General features: G+C 42.4%; 1 protein-coding gene across 3 annotated transcripts in view; it reads right to left on the minus strand.

The window, feature by feature from the left end:
* PARD3B (par-3 family cell polarity regulator beta) overlaps positions 1-21,531 on the minus strand; it is a 617,714-nt gene that overhangs the window by 484,409 nt on the left and 111,774 nt on the right. For all 3 annotated transcript variants that reach the window (XM_053366051.1, XM_053366062.1, XM_053366043.1), the window contains exon 3: positions 6,712-6,883. In XM_053366051.1, coding sequence (XP_053222026.1) covers positions 6,712-6,883 — 172 coding nt within the window. The remainder of the gene's footprint in view (positions 1-6,711; positions 6,884-21,531) is intronic.

Below are 21,531 nucleotides of genomic sequence, written 5' to 3' on the forward strand. Positions count from 1 at the left end.
CTTCCACATAAATCATAATAAGATCAAAAAATAAAGATACAAAATTTAGTATCAATAACAACAACAAACCTCAACAAAATACCCTAAACAATACCACAGCCCAAGAGTCTGCTCAGCAGCTTTTGTAGCTGGAGTCAGTCAGGGCTCTGACCTCCTACGCTAGGTTGGAAAAGGCCAGCAAGGAGGGAGCCAGGTCTTCCAGGACTCACAGCCAAGATGGTGCCTGGCCTCCTCAGCAGCCTCCATATTTGTAGTTGGAGTCATCTAAAAGCAGCTTCAGCGCCAGCTTCAGCGCCAGAAGGCTGTAGCCTCCTTACTCCCTGATGAATTGGCATTGGTTTGGCCACTTACTGAACTTCCAACACTATCTTTCTATTCACATTTTATTTATTGTACTTCAAGTAACAAAAAACTTAACAAATACATTACATACATTACACATAATACATACCTCACATACCGACATATCCTACATGTACACCACACATAATAGACTTCCAACTCTTCTCTTTGTACCTTGTTACGAAACTTAACTCTGTACGCATTTCATATTTGTTATTCTACTTTTCTTTTGTACTTATCTAACCAGATTTTATCATACCTTTCCTCTATTTTCAAGATTTAATCTATATCTCCCAGGAGACTTGTGTTGTCCATATAGTATTTAAGATAGTCTTTAAAAGTTGACCATTCGTTGTTAAGTTTTTGAATAGTCTTTCCTCTTATTCTCCCTGTTAATTCTACAAGATGTAGATATTCAATCATTTTTCTTAACCAGTCAGATTTGGTGGGGATAATATTGCTTTTCCAGTTTTCGGCTATGAAGATTCTTGCTGCTGTGGTGGCATACATAAATAAGGGTCTATAAATTTTCTTGATTTCTGCAAACCTGATACCAAGAAGGAAGGCTTCCGTTTTTTGTGTGAAAGAGTTTAAACATTTTCCCCCATTGCATTATAGGTGACATTCCATAATTCTCTTAACTTCTTACACTCTCACCACATATGTATGAAGGTACCATTCCCCTCTTTACACCCCTAGCACCTTTCTGTGCTATTCTTATACATTTTGGCCAACTTGGCCAGGGTTAGGTACCATCTGTATTGCATCTTTAAAACATTTTCTCTAAGGTTGTAGCAGGTGGTAACTCTAATGTCCTCTTTCCATAGCCTTTCCCATTCACTCATAAGTATGTTGTGACCACTGTCCTGAGCCCAGCGTATCAAGACTGCTTTTACCATTCACATTTTAAAAGTATGTAGGGAAGTGAACAAGTGATGTGGCGCCAGTCCCAATGCTAAACATTCGGGGGTCCTACCCATCTCTATTGTTAGAACTGTCTGCGTACTCCTCCTCCTCTCTGTAGTCTCATAGTTTCCAATCTGTAAGGGGAACCAGTCTTATGCTGTGACAGCCAGGTCTCAAGGAACTCCCCAAGGCTGGCGTGCAAGACATGTTGATTCTTCCTCTGAAATCTTGCTCCTCTATTCTTTAAAAATTTTCACTGATTTCTGCTCTCCACCAACAAATAACATTTTTCACCTCACATTAGCTAACTGGCATGTGATTACCTGGATTAGCTTTGGGTCCCCTTTGGAAAATCAGTGTGACATTGGCTGCTTTCCAATCCTGTGCAATGGAGGTCGTTTTTATGGAAAGTTTGCTTCTTCTTTTTTAGAAAATAGTTTCATATTGAGTCATTTTCTTCATAAAGTCTCGGGTAGGTGTCATCTGGGCCCAGTGACTTGCTCATTTTTATTTCTCAGCAGAACCTAAAACCTCATCACTTTTCACTTCTGTTTGATTCAAGTCTTCAAACACATTTCCTGAAAAAGTCAGTTCAGGAGCAGGAATCTGCCCTATATCTTCTGCAGTGAAGACAGACACAACTAAATCATTTAATTTCTCTGCAGTCTCCCTACCCTCCTGCTTCTCATGTATTAAAAGCATTTTTTTTATTGTTATCCTTAACGTTTTTAGCAGTATGTTCCTCAAATTCTTTTTTCTTCTTTATTTTCCTGTCAACTTACATTGGTTTCAACAGAGTTTGTGCTCCTCTTTCGTCTCCCTCAATTTCTGAAAGTAAACCTTCTTGCCTTTTATAGCTTTCTTCTCTGTTCATTAATCATGCTGGCATCGTCTTGGATTTAGTGGTTCTGTTCCTAATCTGTGATATACATTCCAGCTAAGCTTCTATCATCATGGTTTTTAAAAGCTTCCAAGCATCTTGGGAACAGATTTGACCCTCTTGACTCTCCCTTTTAACAATATTCTAAATATTCTTCTCACTCTTGAGGAGTTTTGCCTTTTGAAATTGAATACTACTGTGTTGCCCACTTTCCACACTGCAGTTGTTGTTCCCAGTTGGTTTTTCCCCAGTCCTCCAGAGCAGAGGAAACACAGGGGCAAGATAGAAAAGGGAAGTTCCTCTGCACATAGAAAAGCCTTTCCTCGCATTCAATAATTTAGTTGGATAGAAACCTAAGCCTAGGAATTGTCTCTGGCTAGTTCCATGAGAAAGTTAATTGGGAAAGGAGTACGACAAGGCTGTATATTGTCTCCCTGTTTATTTAACTTATATGCAGAATTCATCATGCGAAAGGCTGGACTGGATGAATCCCAAACCGGAATTAAGATTGCCGGAAGAAATATCAACAACCTCAGATATGCAGATGACATGACTTTGATGGCAGAAAGTGAGGAGGAATTAAAGAACCTTTTAATGAGGGTGAAAGAGGAGAGTGCAAAATATGGTCTGAAGCTCAACATCTAAAAAACTAAGATCATGGCCACTGGGCCCATCACCTCCTGGCAAATAGAAGGGAAAGAAATGGAGGCAGTGAGAGATTTCACTTTCTTGGGCTCCATGATCACTGCAGATGGTGACAGCAGTGACAAAATTAAAAGACTCCTGCTTCTTGGGAGAAAAGCAATGACAAACCTAGACAGCATCTTAAAAAGCAGAGACAACAAAGGTCCGTATAGTTAAAGCTATGGTTTCCCCAGTAGTGATGTATGGAAGTGAGAGCTGGACCATAAAGAAGGCTGATCGCCGAAGAATTGATGCTTTTGAATTATGGTGCTGGAGGAGACTCTTGAGAGTCCCATGGACTGCAAGAAGATCAAACCTCTCCATTCTTAAGGAAATCAGCCCTGAGTGCTCACTGGAAGGACAGATCCTGAAGCTGAGACTCCAATACTTTGGCCACCTCATGAGAAGAGAAGACTCCCTGGGAAAGACCCTGATGTTGGGAAAGATGGAGGGCACAAGGAGGAGGGGACGGCAGAGGACGAGATGGTTGGTCCATAGGGGTCATGAAGAGTCAGACACGACTAAACAACTAAACAACAACAACAAGTTCCATGGCCAACTGTTCTAAGGCATAGACATTTAGGATATCTGGCATTTTTGTCTCTTTGTTTGGAACAACAACAACAACAACCCACAAGTCCAGTTTTGGGTGACACAACAAAGAGGACTGTTTCATCTGTGATTTAAGGAATTTCCCAACTATATTCTTCTGTTGAGATGCCAGGGACCTATTATGCACTCCATTGACTAGAATCACAAGGACACTTTTGGTAAAAGCAATGCACAACAAAAAGAGCTACATTTAAAACACTGCTCACAAAAGATGATCTCTACCAGTAAGGAAAGGTCCCTTTCAAACTATAGAACTTCCCAGAACTTTTTGCAACACTGGGAGCTGCCTTGTGAAATTTCAGTCTTTATATACACACACAGGTTCCCCTTTTTCCTATTACACACACATATTATTATCTGTGGTAGATTTAATTAGCAGTCAGTACACCCTTTCCTTCGCTCGAAATATGTGCATTTACTTTTCTCCAATTATTTTATCTTAAGCAATGCAACTAGGGTCGCACTCAGAAGTAGCGTCCAGGAGATCCAGAGGGCTTTCCGTCCAGTGTCCCCATCCCCTCCTTCTTTCAAACTCGGGGGTGATCTATTGGCAACTGCGGACGAGGCAGCATCTTCCCATCCCCTGGGAAGAATTCGGGAGGCTAATTTATTCCCATCATCAGCCTCTTAATTACCTCGTGTGAGCCAGAGAGATGGTATTGTCGGCCATCTTCCAAGGCGCCCCTAGCGGCCCCCTACACACACACACACATATCATCATCATCATCATCATTATTAATTGAATTTATATTCCACCCTATACCTGCACAAGACACATGAGCTGTAGACTAGCATTTATCTCCGGGATCCTCTCCAGAAATTACCATTTCTCACATGCCAATTTGATCTTTCTCACTATCACAAATATGCTCTGCTCACTTTCCTACATGCTTTTACATATATGAATGAACACTTGAGAGTTACCAAGTTCTGACTCCTGAACTTGTAAGGAGGAATAGAAGGAGAGGGAGGAAAAAGTGGTCAGTGACAAGGTCAACCAGATGGCACTGTAGTGTCCCTGTGCATGGAGTGTGTTTGCAAGAAATATTCAACAATGAATGCTGAATAATAAATATTCCCTAAAAGTATGAGGAGAAAGACAAAACAAGGGTGCACACTTTCAAGTTCACTTCCCTGCTTATTTACGATGGCTGACTTCCTACCAAATGGGAATTCAAGCTTTAAAAACTTCTATGACACTTTGATTCCCCATGTTCTACAGTTCTCAGCCTAATAAGTATTAATATGTATTGAAAAAAATAACTTAACTATGCCAATGAGTAGCTGAAACAATAACATAGCAACATATATATTGTTTATTTTCCCAAGTTTGCTTCCACCTTTCCAGCTAAGAGACAATAAAATCATGTGGCAACTTGTATTAAAAGCAGTCTATCACATGGCAGCTACAGTTTATCTTTAAGACACTGGTGTACCACTAATATTTTGTAGACAGAAGCTGTATCCTTGACCCACACTATTTATGCTGACAGGTACAAATGGAATACATAAAGTCAAGGACAAAGGAAACAGACAGAAATAAACATAATAGGCAATGATGAATGGTGAAAAATAATTAATTTATGGCTCAGACCCATAAGCATAAAGTGCCACTAAGGGGGAGTGGAAATTATTTGCATTAAACAACCCCAGAGTCTAGAAAGCTATTGTATGAAACAATACTTCCTTGGTCTTCACACACACACACACACACACACACACACACACAAAACAAACACCATACTAAAATTTGGGGACAAGGTCTACCTTGTCTCTATTGCTTCCTTAGGCAAAATTTCTTCATTTGTTTTATTTTATTATTATTAATTTGTTGGAAGCCGCCCAGAGTGGCTGGGGCAACACTGTGAGATGGGTGGCTTATGATGATGATGATGTTCTAGAGTTTTATTGGCACCTTATGCCAAGGACTTTTGCTGTTTTAGCAACTTGACAGGAACTAGTCAGTCAGCACTACATATATTCCTGTGTATTATGTTTCCACAATCATGTAGAATTACAAAAACATCCTCAGATTCTGGAATTTGCTATGTAGTTCAGCTTCTTAAGAATGCCATCTTTAATTTTAGTTTACATCAGTAATTTCCACTTCTTACGGTCTCGGATATGCTTGTGAGTAGCATGTTGAGATTTCAGAAGCCAGGAGATTTGCTAACTTAAGAAACCACAGTGCCTTGCCTATAGCTCTCGTGCTTTCTCCCAAAACAACAGAAATAGTGGAATACATCATGTATACTGTAAGAGAAATTACAGAAAATATGTCCAATTGGCATGATTCACATATACTATGAATGGTATTGTTATTAAAATATTATAGCATTTTATTTAGTTATTTAAAGCATTCATTAAACAAGTTGGTTTAAAAAAGCCAAAACAAGTACTACTACTACTACTACTACTACTACTACTACTACTACTACTAATAATAAATTTTATTTATATCCCGCCCTCCCCAGCCGAGGCTGGGCTCAGGGCGGCTAACAACAATCAAATAATACAACATTCTAAAACCATTTCATTAAAATTAATTCAACTCAAACTGAAGGCAACCATTAGGCTAAAGTTCTGTGAAGATTGCCAAAGGAGGGAGTCAGGCTGTGCCCTGACCAAAGGCCTGGTAGAACAGCTCTGTCTTGCAGGCCCTGTGGAAAGATGTCAAGTCCCGCAGGGCCCTAGTCTCTTGTGACAGAGCGTTCCACCAGATCGGGGCCACAGCCAAAAAAGCCCTGGCTCTAGTTGAGGCCAGCCTAACCTCTCTGTGGCCTGGGACCTTCAGGATGTTTTTATTTGAAGACTGTAAGTCCCTCTGTGGGGCATACCAGGAGAGGCGGTCCCGTAGGTACGAGGGTCCTAAGCAGTATAGGGCTTTAAAGGTTAAAACCAGCTCAAACATGTAAACTAGCCAACAGATAAAAGCACACAGCCCTGGAAATCTCTGAGTTTAGAATGCCTAGAAGACAACAAAGTTGGTGCTAGATGCACAACTCCCTTGGAATAGTATATCACAGCTGTGGCATCAATATAAAAAAGAAAAAAGCCCTCTCTTTTGTTGTTTCATCTGTAAAGGATACAGAATTTGGAATAATGCATTAGCCAATGACGTTAGCAAGTTGGCAGACTGATAAGAATAGGAGATGCTTCTTCTTCCAAGTATGTTTTTATCAGTGTGCGCAAACCCAGAAGATGACAAATGCACCCACAGAACAGCAGAAACAGCGCATACCTCTCATCCAAGATAATTATCAATCTAAAAATGCATACGCACATACCTAGTCTCAAAGCGGAGGGTGTCACTTCAATCTCTCCTCTGATTGGCTGAAATGCAGCCAGCTGGGCCGCTACATCCGTCTCGAAAGCATCAGGGCTGTTTCCATTTGTCAAACTAGTGCTGGCGTCCTCAGACTTGGAGATGGACTCTTGTTCGTCGTACACAGCAATCAACTGCAAAATGAAATGTTACTTTATTAAACTTTTGTAACACGAAGGGGGTCCCCTCCTGGAAACACAACTAATTACGACATGGATCTAAAGAACTCTATGTGCATGATGACATGAGGATTTTCTCGCCTGACAGCCCCCAGCAGCAGTACCCCCCCCTTTCTGATTCATCTGCAAATGTTAGGATGGACTCTTAATAATAATAATAATAATAATAATAATAATAATAATAATAATAATTTATTTATACCCCGCCCATCTGGCTGGGCTTCCCCAGCCACTCTGGGCGGCTTCCAAAAAAATATTAAAATACTCTGGGCGGCTTCCAAAAAAATATTAAAATACATCAAACATAGAATGTGATAGTATTTTATTACTTTTTTTAAAAAAAAGTATTATCCTACAAGTAGCTTAACAGCGCAGATGGCACTGTGGTGCAAACCACTGAGCCTTGGGCTTGCCAATCGGAAGGTTGGCGGTTCGAATCCCCGCGACGGGGTGAGCTCCTGTTGCTCGGTCCCTGCTCCTGCCAACCTAGCAGTTTGAAAGCACATCAAATTGCAAGTAGAAAAATAGGTACCACTCTGGCGGGAAGGTAAACGGCATTTCCGTGTGCTGCTCTGGTTTCGCCAGAAGTGGCTTAGACATGCTGGCCGCATGACCTGGGAAAACTGTCTGCGGTTAAGTCCAGTTGCGAATGACTCTGGGGTTGCAGCACTCATCTCGCTTTACTGGCCCAAAGAGCCAACGTTTATCCACAGACTGTTTCCCCCCTGTATTTTAAAATATAAAAACTGGCACCTTGAACTAAGCCTCAAAATGTACTGGCAAGAAGTGCAGATCAAAAGCTGTCCTAAGAGATATCTCAAGGTATATTGTAAAACAGAGAAAAATACATGAAGAACAAATGTAAAGCATTCATCTTACGGCACCCAAAAGGTAAACAGAAAGAATCATTCTACAAATAAATAGTTCTGAACAGGTAGGAGGAATCTATAAGCAGGCCACCAAAGCATAATCAATGTTGTTCTGGTGTTTTATTTTGTTTTGTTTTAACAGGGCATGAACACAGAGTAATTGTGCCGGGGGGGGGGGTTGTGGGGGAAACAAGGATGATATGTTTTTGGATAATATGTCTTGTTATGATTTTGAATAAAAAAAGAAAAAAATTAAAAATTAAAAAACTAAACACATTTACTGATAAAAAAAAGAAGTACTATATCTAAAGCAGCAATGGTCAATGATAATGAAACTATACTGTCAACAATATCTTGGTTTTACAAAGCAGGTGTTTTACAGTGGACATCTCAAAGGCTTATAGAACAAAGTAAATACTTTAGACCCGTGACAATTAGAAAACATATTCACGTTCGAGTCTTCAAGCAGGTAGATAAGAACAGTTCGAGGCAAAATAACAAAGGTATGTGGGGAAAACAAATTGAGGGCTGGGAGAGGAAGCTTCTAGAAATGACAGTGGGAGCTGTGCTGCCCATACAGACGGTAAAGATAAATATCGTATAGCACTTTGATACAATAGACGGTGGGTAACTGAGGGAATTGAGGTGGCTAATACCCAGAAAGCAGAATATAAAAGGGGGGCAGGGAAATGCCACAAGCACAGAGGAAAGGTCATCAAAGGCAAGCACATGTACAAACAGAGTAGACCGGGGAAGCATTGTAAATGAAATCAGATTTATTACAGAAAAGAAAACAAAAGTGGGGGAGGGGGGAGCTGAAAAGACCACACTGTTCATCAAGCTGAAATAAGAAACAACTATGCAGAAACCCCCATCTGAAAAGAACTGGACCACACAATATGTGTTTGTGTGATAAGAAATGGAGTACCTTCTAAATTACAAATCATCATATCTATGCATGCTGCTTTTTGGGAGAAAACAAATACAGCAAAGTAAAGAAGATGGCCCAGATAATATTCTGTAAAAAAAAAAAAAGGAAAACATACAAGACTACAAGTAGTAGAAATAGCAGCTGATTATTTTTATCACATGGTGGTTCAGCAATAGACAGAAGTACTATATCCATTTAACATTTCCATTTAACATTTGTTTAAAAACCCGAGGCATTTTTGTTGGGGATTGTAGGGAAAGACCTGCCAAAAAAGTTGAAAAACATCTTCATGTATGCAACAACAGCCGTGAGAGTTCTGGTAGCACAAGGATGGAAGACCGAAGAAACCCCAACTAAAGAATCATGGCAAGAAAAATTGATGGACTATGCAGAACTGGCAAAACTGACGTACAAGCTATAGGACAAGGATAACTGTGACTTTAAGGATGAATGGGAACCCTTTACAAAGTATCTGAAGACGCAACAAAGCGAACTGGACTCCTTGGCAGGTTTTGAATAAACATTCACAAACTTTTTATTGATAATAATCAGCTAAATAGTTTGAGGATCTACACAACTTTGTAACATACAGAAAACAGCATTCTCAGAGAAACCAAAGACTGGAACTGAGGGAAGCCGGGGGGGTGGGGGGGGAGGGAGGAAAAATGGGGGGGGGGAATAAGGATGATATGTTTTGGGATAATATGTCTTGTTATAATTTTGAATAAAAAAAGAAAAAATTAAAAAATTAAAAAACTAAACACATTTACTGATAAAAAAAGAAGTACTATATCTAAAGCAGCAATGGTCAATGATAATGAAACTATACTGTCAACAATATCTTGGTTTTACAAAACAGGTGTTTTACAGTGGACATCTCAAAGGCTTATAGAACAAAGTAAATACTTTAGACCCGTGACAATTAGAAAACATACTTTGGGGCTTTGAAATAAAACAACCAAACAGGGATATTCTCCCATGATAATTCCTGCCACAGCTTTGCCAAGTTTGATTTATATTGGGATATTAGTGGGAAAGAGCACTGTGTCTTCAGTTCAAGATTACAATAGTGTATGCTGGTGAGAACCTCCAGAAATGCTTGATTATTTGATCATGGAACAGCTGTCAGACTGCCTGTTTTTCTTCTTATATTTTCTTTGTAATAGCTTTTGCTTATACATAAATAAAAACTTTTTTAAAAACAACAACAGGGAAAGCTACAAGAAACATAATAAAACATAACAGAAGATGCCTGAAGTTATGGGATCAATAGAAACCTTAAGAGAACATGGGGAATTTCCACAGTAGCATCCATCGTGGAAGATGGAAATGTTTTTAGCAAGCACTAAAAAGAGCACATGGGACGCGGGTGGCGCTGTGGGTAAAAGCCTCAGCGCCTAGGGCTTGCCGATCGAAAGGTCGGCGGTTCGAATCCCCGCAGCGGGGTGCGCTCCCGTTGTTCGGTCCCAGCGCCTGCCAACCTAGCAGTTCGAAAGCACCCCCGGGTGCAAGTAGATAAATAGGGACCGCTTACTAGCGGGAAGGTAAACGGCGTTTCCGTGTGCGGCTCTGGCTCGCCAGAGCAGCGATGTCACGCTGGCCACGTGACCCGGAAGTGTCTCCGGACAGCGCTGGCCCCTGGTCTCTTGAGTGAGATGGGTGCACAATCCTAGAGTCTGTCAAAACTGGCCCGTACGGGCAGGGGTACCTTTACCTTTACCTTTAAAAAGAGCACAGTGCATGGACCTGCCTGATGTCAATAGGCCGGATGTTCCAAACTGTGGGTGCTTCCACACCAAAATATTGATTTCTTCCAAATGCAGAATGGATATTATGTAGCACAAGGGTAGGCAAACTAAGGCTTGGGGGCCAGATCCGGCCCAATCGCCCTCTAAATCTTGCCCACAGATGGTCCAGGAATCAGCGTGTTTTTGCATGAGTAGAATGTGTCCTTTTATTTAAAATGCATCTCTGGGTTATTTGTGGGGCCTGCCTGGTGTTTTTACATGAGTAGAATGTGTCTTTTTATTTAAAATGCATCTCTGGGTTATTTGTGGAGCATAGGAATTTGTTCATTATTTTCCCCCAAAATATAGTCTGGCCCCCCACAAGGTCTGAGGGACAGTGGACCGGCCCCCTGCTGAAAAAGTTTGCTGACCCCTGTAGCACCTGTAATTCTGCTTATCAAAGTAGCTGAGTGGGTAAGGTAAGGCGACTTCAATGGTAAACTGGTCCCAAGAGAAGACTCCCTGGAAAAGACGCTGATGTTGGGAAAGATGGAGGGCACAAGGAGAAGTGGACGACAGAGGGCGAGATGGTTGGACAGTATTCTCGAAGCTACCAGCATGAGTTTGACCAAACTGCGGGAGGCAGTGGAAGACAGGAGTGCCTTGCGTGCTCTGGTCCATGGGGTCACAAAGAGTCGGACACGACTAAACGACTAAACAACAACAACATTAAAATTTTATTTATATCCCGCCCTCCCCAGCCGAAGCCAGGCTCAGAGCGGCTAACAACAGTAAAATAATACAACATGCTAAAATCAGTTCATTATAAAATCAGTTCAAATCAAATTAATGGCAACCATTGGGCTAGAGTTCACCCCTTGGAAGGAACAAGGCCTAAAATGGTTTTCAGGGTTACAACGTTGTTAAAGGGTAGGATCCAAGAAAGAGGGAGCAGGGCTCTTTTTGTGTACCATGGCTTTCGTGCCTCTACTCTCGAGGTGCAACCCAGCGCACCCCCTTAAAAGTCGTTTCTGCAGGTGGAAAGACCTTTTAGAATGGCACAGGACTGCAACGGGGGGGAGGGCAGACCGGGCAGAAATTGGAGGGGAGGGCTTGCATGAGTGGGAGCGTCTTCCACTCAAAGGGGGAATTCCTGTATCCCAGTTACTTCAGCTAAATTAAAACGGAATGCAATGTTACATGTGCAAATTTAACTCTCTTCGGATGCTTGTATAAGCCAAGAAGAGAAAGGCAGGAGTGCTGTTCCGTTAAATTTAAAATACTACTGTAACATCTCATTCTCTTTGTCACTTTGAAGATCTATGTCACAATGATACACTAGGGTTAGTAAAATAACAGAACAAAAAGACAAATATTTAATGAAATCCATTTGCCCGGGGCAAGGAAACAATGTGAAATAAGGAACTGGGTGGGAAAATAAGGAAAGAAAGAAAGAAGGGGCGGTGAAATTTAACGGCTCAAAAGAAATTGACATTTTTGGGTCTCCTACTCATTTATAATTTGGTTGTAGAAAGGGTGTCAGCTCATGTTCACAAAGACATATTTTAGTAGCATCCACATGCATGATAATTAGGGCGGTAACACTGTGCCCCTCTTCAAATAAAGCATGCATACTTTTGGCAGGTCTCTTGCCATCCAATTTAAGTTCTGTGTGGTGTTTATTTTTATTTAACATCATCACCCTGCCATTCCTCATAGAAAGAGCTAAAGGCAAACAGCAACATCAAACCGCAAAGCAACAATGTAAAACATCAGTTGCAAAACATCATTAATGCACATTAACAAATACAGCTGTAGAATAGCAACATCAAGAGCAGCAGCAAGCGTTGTTATTCCAAATAAGCAGACTGTTAAAAGCTATACAACTCGAACAATCACCTGCAAGCCATAGAAGACGCCCAATTACGACCAATAGGTGTATGGCAACTGCTTTAGGACCAGAGTTGTACTGTGGGGAGGAGTTGTAGTGGATCGCATGGCCACACACTCTCCTCCGGGGGAGGGGACAAAGTCCTGCGTTGCCCAGGGGATCCTGGCTGCGTCATTGACCAGCCAGCCAATCCGCTGGTTGGTGGGGGGCGTGGCCAGAACCAATTAAGCTGAGGCGCGAGCCGGAGGGCTTCCTCTCGGCTCGCTTCTTCAAACTGCCCCTCCTGCTTCCCACACCTTGGCCACCCTGACACTTCCTGCTGTACCTGGGCACCTGGGCTGAAGACACACCTCGGTCAGCGGGAAGAAGGGGCCTGATTTGCTTTGGGCTCCCTGGGCTTCAGGACCTGGGCTGCGTCTTTCTTGACGTGTGGGCGCCTCCCCTCCTGCAAGAAGTGAATGCAAATCTCCCACGGAGCTTTGAGGGAGCTTGAACTCAAGCCCTTTGATATGTGTATATCAAATGTTTTTGGACCGAAGGCTGGGCGAACCAGTGGGGTAAAGGTAAAGGTGAAGGTACCCCTGACCATTAGGTCCAGTCGCGGCCGACTCCGGGGTTGCGGTGCTCATCTCACTTTACTGGTCGAGGGAGCCGGTGTACAGCTTCCGGGTCATGTGGCCAGCATGACTAAGCCGCTTCTGGCGAACCAGAGCAGTGCACGGAAAAGCCGTTTACCTTCCCACCAGAGGGGTACCTATTTATCTACTTGCACTTTGACATGCTTTCAAACTGCTAGGTGGGCAGGAGCAGGGACTGAGCAACGGGAGCTCACCCTGTTGCGGGGATTCGAACCGCCGACCTTCTGATCAGCAAGTTTTAACCCACAGCGCCACCTGCATCCCTAACCAGTGGGGTAGAGAGGCCCTTTTGGGGAGGGAGGAAGCACCTGTGTTCTGTTGTAATCACTGCTGGAAACGTCGGGTAAGATAGCACCAGCATCCCCCTTTATCCGTTGAGGTTTCCTTCCTTAAAAATTAAACCTGTGGGCTTGCGACGTTTGGTCCAGAATTAGCTTATGGTCCACAAGATACCTATCTTTCCCTAAGAAGAAAGGCTTTCATTGTGACAGCCCCCACTGCGAGACCACGTTCACCTGGTGCTATACCAGCTGCACTGGCTCCCGGTGGAGTACAGGATCAGGTTTAAGGTGCTGGTTTTAACCTTTAAAGCCCTATATGGCCTAGGACCCTCGTACCTACGGGACCGCCTCTCCTGGTATGCCCCAGAGAAACTTACGGTCTTCAAATAAAAACATCTTGAAGATCCCAGGCCACAGAGAAGTTAGGCTGGCCTCAACTAGAGCCGGGGCTTTTTCGGCTGTGGCTCCGATCTGGTGGAACACTCTGTCACAAGAGACTAGGGCCCTGCGGGACTTGACATCTTTCCGCAGGGCCTGCAAGACAGAGCTGTTCCACCAGGCCTTTGGCCAGGGCACAGCCTGACTCCCTCCCTCGGCAATCTTCGTGGAGCTCTGGCACAATGGTTGCCAGTGGCTTGATTTGAATCAATTTTATAATGAATGATTTTAGAGTGTTGTTTGTGCTGTACTTTTATACTGTTTTATTGTTGTTAGCCGCCCTGAGCCCGGCTTCGGCTGGGGAGGGCGGGATATAAATAAAATTTATTATTATTGTTGTTGTTGTTGTTGTTGTAGTTGCCGCATCACAATCCTGGATTTGCATAAAGGCAGCAGGCAAAACTGAAGTCAGGTTGCACAAGAGTAGTGAATGTGGCATGACAGTGAGAAGGGAGAAACACTGAAAGGCTGGAGGGGGCGGGGAAAACTGGCAGTTTTAAACAACGGTAAGAATCTTAAAAAGCAGAGACATCACCTTGCCGACAAAGGTCCGTATAGTTAAAGCTATGGTTTTCCCAGTAGTGATGTATGGAAGTGAGAGCTGGACCATAAAGAAGGCTGATCGCTGAAGAATTGATGCTTTTGAATTATGGTGCTGGAGGAGACTCTTGAGAGTCCCATGGACTGCAAGAAGATCAAACCTCTCCATTCTGAAGGAAATCAGCCCTGAGTGCTCACTGGAAGGACAGATCCTGAAGCTGAGGCTCTAATACTTTGGCCACCTCATGAGAAGAGAAGACTCCCTGGAAAAAACCCTGATGTTGGGCAAGATATTGGGGGCACAAGGAGAAGGGGACAACAGAGGACGAGTAGCTGCTGCATTACCCACCCTAGGCTTAGACTTAGACTCGAGTCAATAAGTTTTCCCAGTTTTTTGTGGTAAAATTAGGTGTCTCGGCTTATATTCAGGTTGGCTTATACTCGAGTATATATGGTAGTTCACCTTCTGTTATCAAAATCTCCTCCTTTTCAGTATTCGCGAAAATAATTGCCCACGTGGCAATTTAATCAAGTTTAAGTAGAACACTTTGGATGCCCCCACAGCCTCTTGGTTAAATGAAACTTCACTGTATTTACTCACAGGTGAAATAAATGCAGCATAAGTGTAAGAAGGTAAACAGATACAGAGAGAGCCTCAAGGGCCTTAGGAAATCTTAATATATGCCTTGAGAAACAAATATTTAAAAATAACAAAGTTGTGGATCAGTTGAGACAAGTAAGTCATAAAGCCAAAAAGAAAAAAAGAAAAAAAGCATGTCAGTCTCACATAGAACCCTGAACCCTAAAGATGAAAATGGCGAAGAATATACACTCTATATGACGCACCAGACCATAAGACTCACCTAGTTTATGGAGGAGGAAAACAAGAAAAAATATATATTCTGAATCTCAGAAGCCAGAACAGCAAGAGGGATCGCTGCGCAGCGAAAGCAGCAATCCCTCTTGCTGTTCTGGCTTCTGGGATAGCTGCGCAGCCTGCATTCGCTCCATAAGACGCACACACATTTCCCCTTACTTTTTAGGAGGGAAAAAATGAGTCTTATAGAGCAAAAAATACGGTATATGGTATGGAAGATTTAACCAAGCGAAACTACTAAATGTAATTAAAACACTGAAGTTTCAGCACTTCAGCAAACGGGGGGGGGGGGGGAATTAGCACCTTTAAGTGGAGAGGGAAACAGTTGTGTTTTAAAGCATTTATATAATTGTAACTCAAGGCAATTAGTTTATATCAATTGTATACCATTTCAAACATTTCGTAAGCACTTGTTTTTCCTTTTTTTAAATGTGGAACCAGATTAACACTTTCAATTAGGTTAGAAAGGTAAGATTCTTATTAACCTCTTCCTGAGTACGCTAAAAACAACAACAACACATGACTACACTAATTTAGTATCACTTAAGTCGAGCCAGAGAGATACTTCTGCTCCTTCCCCAATCTCTGAAGCTTGGAGAGGGAGGAAAGATGCCATCAATGAGCGAGGGAAACCCACAACTGAACCTACATGCAATTAAATTCATCAGTTTTCAAGTACTGCCAGGTTAAGAACCGTTTAAAGAAATAAATATATTCTTTTTAATTTTTTAAACAACATATTAGATACCGTATTTTTGCTCTATAACATGCACCCGACCATAATACGCACGTAGTTTTTAGAGGAGGAAAACAAGAAAAAAAATATTCTAAATGAAACAGTGGATGTATGATTTTTGTGGTTCATGCTGTGGTCACAGACATGTGATCTGACAGTGAGTTTGGAGTAGCCCAATGCAAAAATCCTGAGGATCCATGTGGATCCATGCTTTGTAACCACATTTTTGCACCACTGTGGCCCCAGGCAACAGTGGGTGCGTGATTTTTTTGGTGCAAGATGTAGCCATGGACATGCTATGTGATCTGATGGTGAATTTGGGGTGACCCAGTGCAAAAATCCTGAGGATCCATGTGGATCCGTGCTTTGTAACCACGTTTTAAGTGGGGAGGAAAGGAAAAGCACTCAAGGGACAAGGAGCACGCGTGGGGTGGGTGGAGAAGGATGCTGCTAATAATGAAGAAGAGGGGTATAAGGGGAGAAGGCTCCTCTCCTCTCCCACTTTGCTCCTTTAAAGCAAGCAGGCTCTGCTTGTCTCCCTCCTCCCCGCTCATCCCCGGCTTAGCGAGCTGAAAAACTTTGCTGCTATGTAGCGAGCTGAGTGGGGAGGAGAGAGGGACAGAGAGCCTGCTTGCTTTAAAGGAACCAACCGGACAGGAGCCGCTTACACTCGTATAAGCGGCGCCTCTCCTCTCCCGCTTTGCTCCTTTAAAGAAGCAGGCTCTCTGTCCCTCTCTCCTCCCCACTCAGCGGCTCTTCTCCCGCTTTGCTGTTTCAAAGCGAGCCACGGAGGAGGGAAGGAAGGGGACCCATGGATCCTCTGCTCACGACTGCAGCAGATCCCCCCGCCATCCGTAGGCATTCGCTCCATAACACGCACAGACATTTCCCCTTACTTTCTAGGAGGAAAAAAGTGAGTGTTATGGTGCAAAAAATACGGTAATTAAAGAGGGTACATTGGAAGATGGAATGCACAAGTCTTGCCATCTTTCCAGAGTTTCTCCAGTGAAATGACTGATTGATCTATTCAGCCCTGTGAAGACCACTACCGTAAGCAAGGCATTATTCAAAACCATGGCAGGAACCCCATGTCTTTTTCCGATGCAGACGTACTACAGCTCCCATTATCTCTTGCTATTGACCATGCTGACCGATGGGAGTTATAGTCCAACATCTAGAGGACCACAGGTTTCCAATCACTTTTATTTTTTAATTGTAATTTGGAACAAGACACAAAATCCCTGTTTTTATCAAGTGATCAAATGCTCTCCCCATTTTTTATATTTGTTTTTTTCTGAAGACAACAAATAAAAACTGCTCGCACATCTTAAACATGCAGGGAACCGCTTAAAGACAACATTTCCTCATATTTGCAACCTGCTTTTCTATTAAAAATAGTGAAAGCAGCCCACAACTCCATAAAGCTCATAAAAATTGCACCGGTTAAAATAATTAAAATAACAGCAATCTTAAAGGCAGCCAGACTAAGCCAGCGAACAACCTCAGAAGGATAACTTGTACTCACTCAGTAATCCCAACACAGTTTCAAACATATCCCCCAAAGGTTTGCTGGAATAAATGCGTTTTCACTGCCCACTGAACAGCAAGCAAAGAGGGAGCCAGACAGAACTCCTTTGGGTCCCTCAATTTGGCAGTCATTTAGCAAATTACATCTACCTTTCAAGCTGCTGAATACCTTTGTTGCAGGCCTCCAGTGTGGGACCACTACAGAAAATGGCAAGTTCGTGTTTTTGTACGTGCTCTGATAGATTTGGGTTTGCTCCTTCAAGTTTACTTTCCCACACAGTTAAAAGTAACGCATGTCACATTACACTGGTACCTTGGTTCTCAATCGCCTTGGGACTCAAACAACATGGAACCACAACACTGCCAACCCGGAAATAAGTGTTCCGGTTTGCAAACTTTTTTCGGAAGCCGAACGTGCTCCGTTTGGAGTGTTACACTGACAATTTGAGTGCCACACTTCTGTTTGGAGCGTTACGCTGAAGTCTGTCTGTTTTTGCTATTTATTTTGCGTTTTTGTGGCTCTTTTTGTGTGTGTGTGTGTGTGTGTGTGTGTGTGTGACTGTGTGGAACCCAGTTCAGCTACTGATTGATTGTGTGACTGCAGTACATTGTTTATTGCTTTCATTTTATGAGTCAATGATCTCATTAGATAGTAAAATTCATGTTAAATTGCTATTTGGGGGAACGGATTAACCCATTTTGCATTACTTTCTATGGGAAAGCACGCCTTGGTTTTGGAACACTTTGGTTTTGGAACGGACATCCAGAACAGACTAAGTTTGAGAACCAAGGTACCACTGTATTCTAGCTCTCGGGTCTACCAAGTGAGGTTGTAACAAAGCAGCTTGTTTATGCAAACCAAAAAGCAAAGCATCATGTGCTTTATATACAAATCTTACATCAATTCGTTGGGCTGCAGCAAGAAGGAGTATTTGGAGAAAATTGCATCCTTTCTTCCTCCAACAGGAACATCCAGGAGCTAGAGTTCTGTTCACTGGAATTCTACATTCAATCCCTCAATTTATTTTCTCAAGAATCAGTTGTTTTCAATATGCGGCTTCATATTATCTGTTGCAATATTTCATTTCATTTCTACTTTGTGATGGGAAGAAGCTACATAACTTGAAAAACAACGTTCAAGGCCGTACATCTATGAGAAAATAAGATGCATGGGATTTGCTTCTAGAGTAACATGTATAAGTTTCTCTGACTAGAAAGATATATATATTATAGTGTGGCTACTCTTTCAAACCTGTGTGCACAAGCATGCATTCAACTGCTAAGATTTTAACATCTGAGATTTATTCTTGTACAAGCTGGGGGATGATGAAACAAAGAGAACCTTATCAGACTGAAATAAATACACCAAAAGGCCATTTCTCTTTTTGTGCTTGGCAAGATTCATGTTCAACATTATTTGTAGACCCATTTCATTCTTTTCAGCTATAAACAAGACTGCTCCTGAGTTTTGAATGATAAGAAATGCCCTTATTTCTTCTTTCCATTTGTCCAAACGTGACGCACAACAAGGAAGACTACAAACTTCAATCGAAGGTTGGCTGTATTTCTGAAGCTGCAGAATCAACATGAAAGACTAAAAGAAAAAGCCTTCTCCGTTTTCAAATTAAGATGATAGCGGCTAACAGATTGAGGTTGAATCCTGACAAGACAGAAGTACTGTTTTTGGGGGACAGGAGGCGGGCAGGTGTGGAAGACTCCCTGGTCCTGAATGGGGTAACTGTGCCCCTGAAGCACCAGGTGCACAGCCTGGGAGTCATTTTGGACTCACAGCTGTCCATGGAGGCACAGGTCAATTCTGTATCCAGGGCAGCTGTTTATCAGCTCCATCTGGTACCCAGGCAAAGACCCTACCTGCCCGCAACTGTCTCGCCCAGAGTGGTGCATGCTCTGATTATCTCTCGCTTGGACTACTGCAATGTGCTCTATGTGGGGCTAAGGACGATATGTTTTAAGATAATATGTTTTGTTTAAATCCCTAATAAAAAATTATTTAAAAAAAAGAAAGGGGGAAAGGGAGAGGGGATGCCTGTAAAAAATATGAATAAAGGCTATTTGGGGCAGCTTCACCATCACACTGGTGAGTGTGGCTTGCCCGCTCTGTTTTACTCAGATGAATAAACAAGTGATTATGAGAACCTCCTCTGTCTATGGCATTTATTGGCTTTTCAGTGATCCTGGCAGCTGTTAGGATATTTCCGTTCCACCTTAAAAGGGAGCAGGATGTTTGTGTCACAGCCTGCGTATTTCCTGTCTCACAGGATGTTTATGTTGTCAGTTGCTTTCGTTTTCCTTCTTGCCTGAGCAGCCGGAGCAGGCGGTCATGGTTTCTTTGTTCTGACCAACGCTGAATAAACTGTAAATATGCTCTCCTGCTGTGCATCTTTTGCTGTGTGAATTCTGCTGATAGAGTGTGCACCAGTCCAAGAATGTGGCAATCTAAATTCTTGAGGCTTCGTGTCGCTGATTGCTGATACTGCGTGACTACGGGAGATCGATGGATCGTCCGGCAGGAGCTTGGGGGCTCAGATGGACTTTATCTCCCTGGCAGTATCCCAACAGCAGCTTGGGCAGGATTAGTGGACCCCGACAGTATGTTTGAGGCATGAGAGAGAAGTAAACTAAAGGCACCACCTTCTTAGCTCTGAAGATGGTTCAAAAATTAGTGTCGTGCAGGGGTAGAGAAATTATTATTATTTTCTGTCAAGGGCTGCGTTCCCTTGGGTAATCTTTCTGGGGGCTGCATGACAGAAGTGGGTGGAGCCACTCTTTTTTGTTTCAATTTGTCTTGGCACCCCTTTATCTCTCTCCCACTCTCAGACTTTCTGCCACTCCTGCTTCCCTCAGAGGTGACATACTCCAGTCTCCAAATGTTATATACTGAAGTTCTCACCCTGGGCCAGAAGGCGGATACTGTAGATAGTTTTCACTCAGGTCCACGTATGCAAATAAGGGATTGAAAGTGACGTTCAGTGATTGGAGAGTTACAGAAAATGGTTACTGTTGCGTTGTAGTGGAGCTCTATATAAGCAGGCTGGCTGAACCCTTCAGTTCAGTTCTGTTCTGGCCTGTGAATAAACAAGAGCTGTTTGAAGAATCGCTGTGTCGTCTGATATGTTCACCCACAACTTAAGACCAAACACAAGGGATTCCAGGAAATTGGATACAAAACTGATCAGCTACAAAGGGCCATGAAGTGGTTTTCATGTGCATGTTTACTGCCCCAAATAATTGAGTTCTCCAGTATGTCAGCACAGGTAACAGGCTTGATGGGGCAGCATCAAATAGAAGAGGCTGTGACTAAGATGGAACGTGCTGCAGGTCATGTCTTGCCAATGGGCCAATAGTTGGCTACGCCAGGAGTGTAGAAAGCAATTGGGATACCAGTGCTACAGGATCTGATAAATGCTTAAAAGCTCTGACGTGTGTTTAAATGGCTCCAAGCCTGATTTTTAAGGAACCTAACAAAACACACACAAAAGTTGAAAACAACAACAACATGTGAGTGGCAGATCTCTGCAGAATGAGTTCTACTTTTTCAACATTACCATTAGAGGGTGCACGTTTTGCTGAACTCCTCGGTAACATTTGGGGAACAATTTTGTTAAGAGGAGCTAAGTACCAGTACTTTTAGGGGAAATGGAACCTTTAAAATTTTGCATGATTTAAAGTATTTCATATTCATTTCCCCAAATGCTCTACAACAAGAAAAAAAAAGTGTTTCAAAAATGTGCTTAAAATCCCAGAGAGATTTCTATTTCTTTCTGTAGTGAGAAACAAAAAGGAAAGTATCCTTAGTCAATCTGAGAATGTATTTTATGCAAATCGTCTCTCAAAAATATTTCCTGGGAAACTTTCCTACAGGAATACAGCAGATACGGGTCATCCATAATATATACTATATTGAAACTGCTACAGCGTACCGATATTTAGAGAATTATTAATATTAGTGTAGGGCAATCTCCTGAACACATGCGACGTTGAAAGAAAGCTGCAAAATATTCAAAAAGTGAAAAATAATTTTCATTTAATTTGTCAAATATGTACAGATCCTCTTTTTGGAGCAAAATTACATGCTCGGCCCACTCACAAGATGCCCAGCAGTAAATATAGGCATATTACGTTTCAAC

The sequence above is a fragment of the Podarcis raffonei genome, chromosome 1, assembly GCF_027172205.1.
Source record: "Podarcis raffonei isolate rPodRaf1 chromosome 1, rPodRaf1.pri, whole genome shotgun sequence".
NCBI lineage: Eukaryota > Metazoa > Chordata > Lepidosauria > Squamata > Lacertidae > Podarcis > Podarcis raffonei.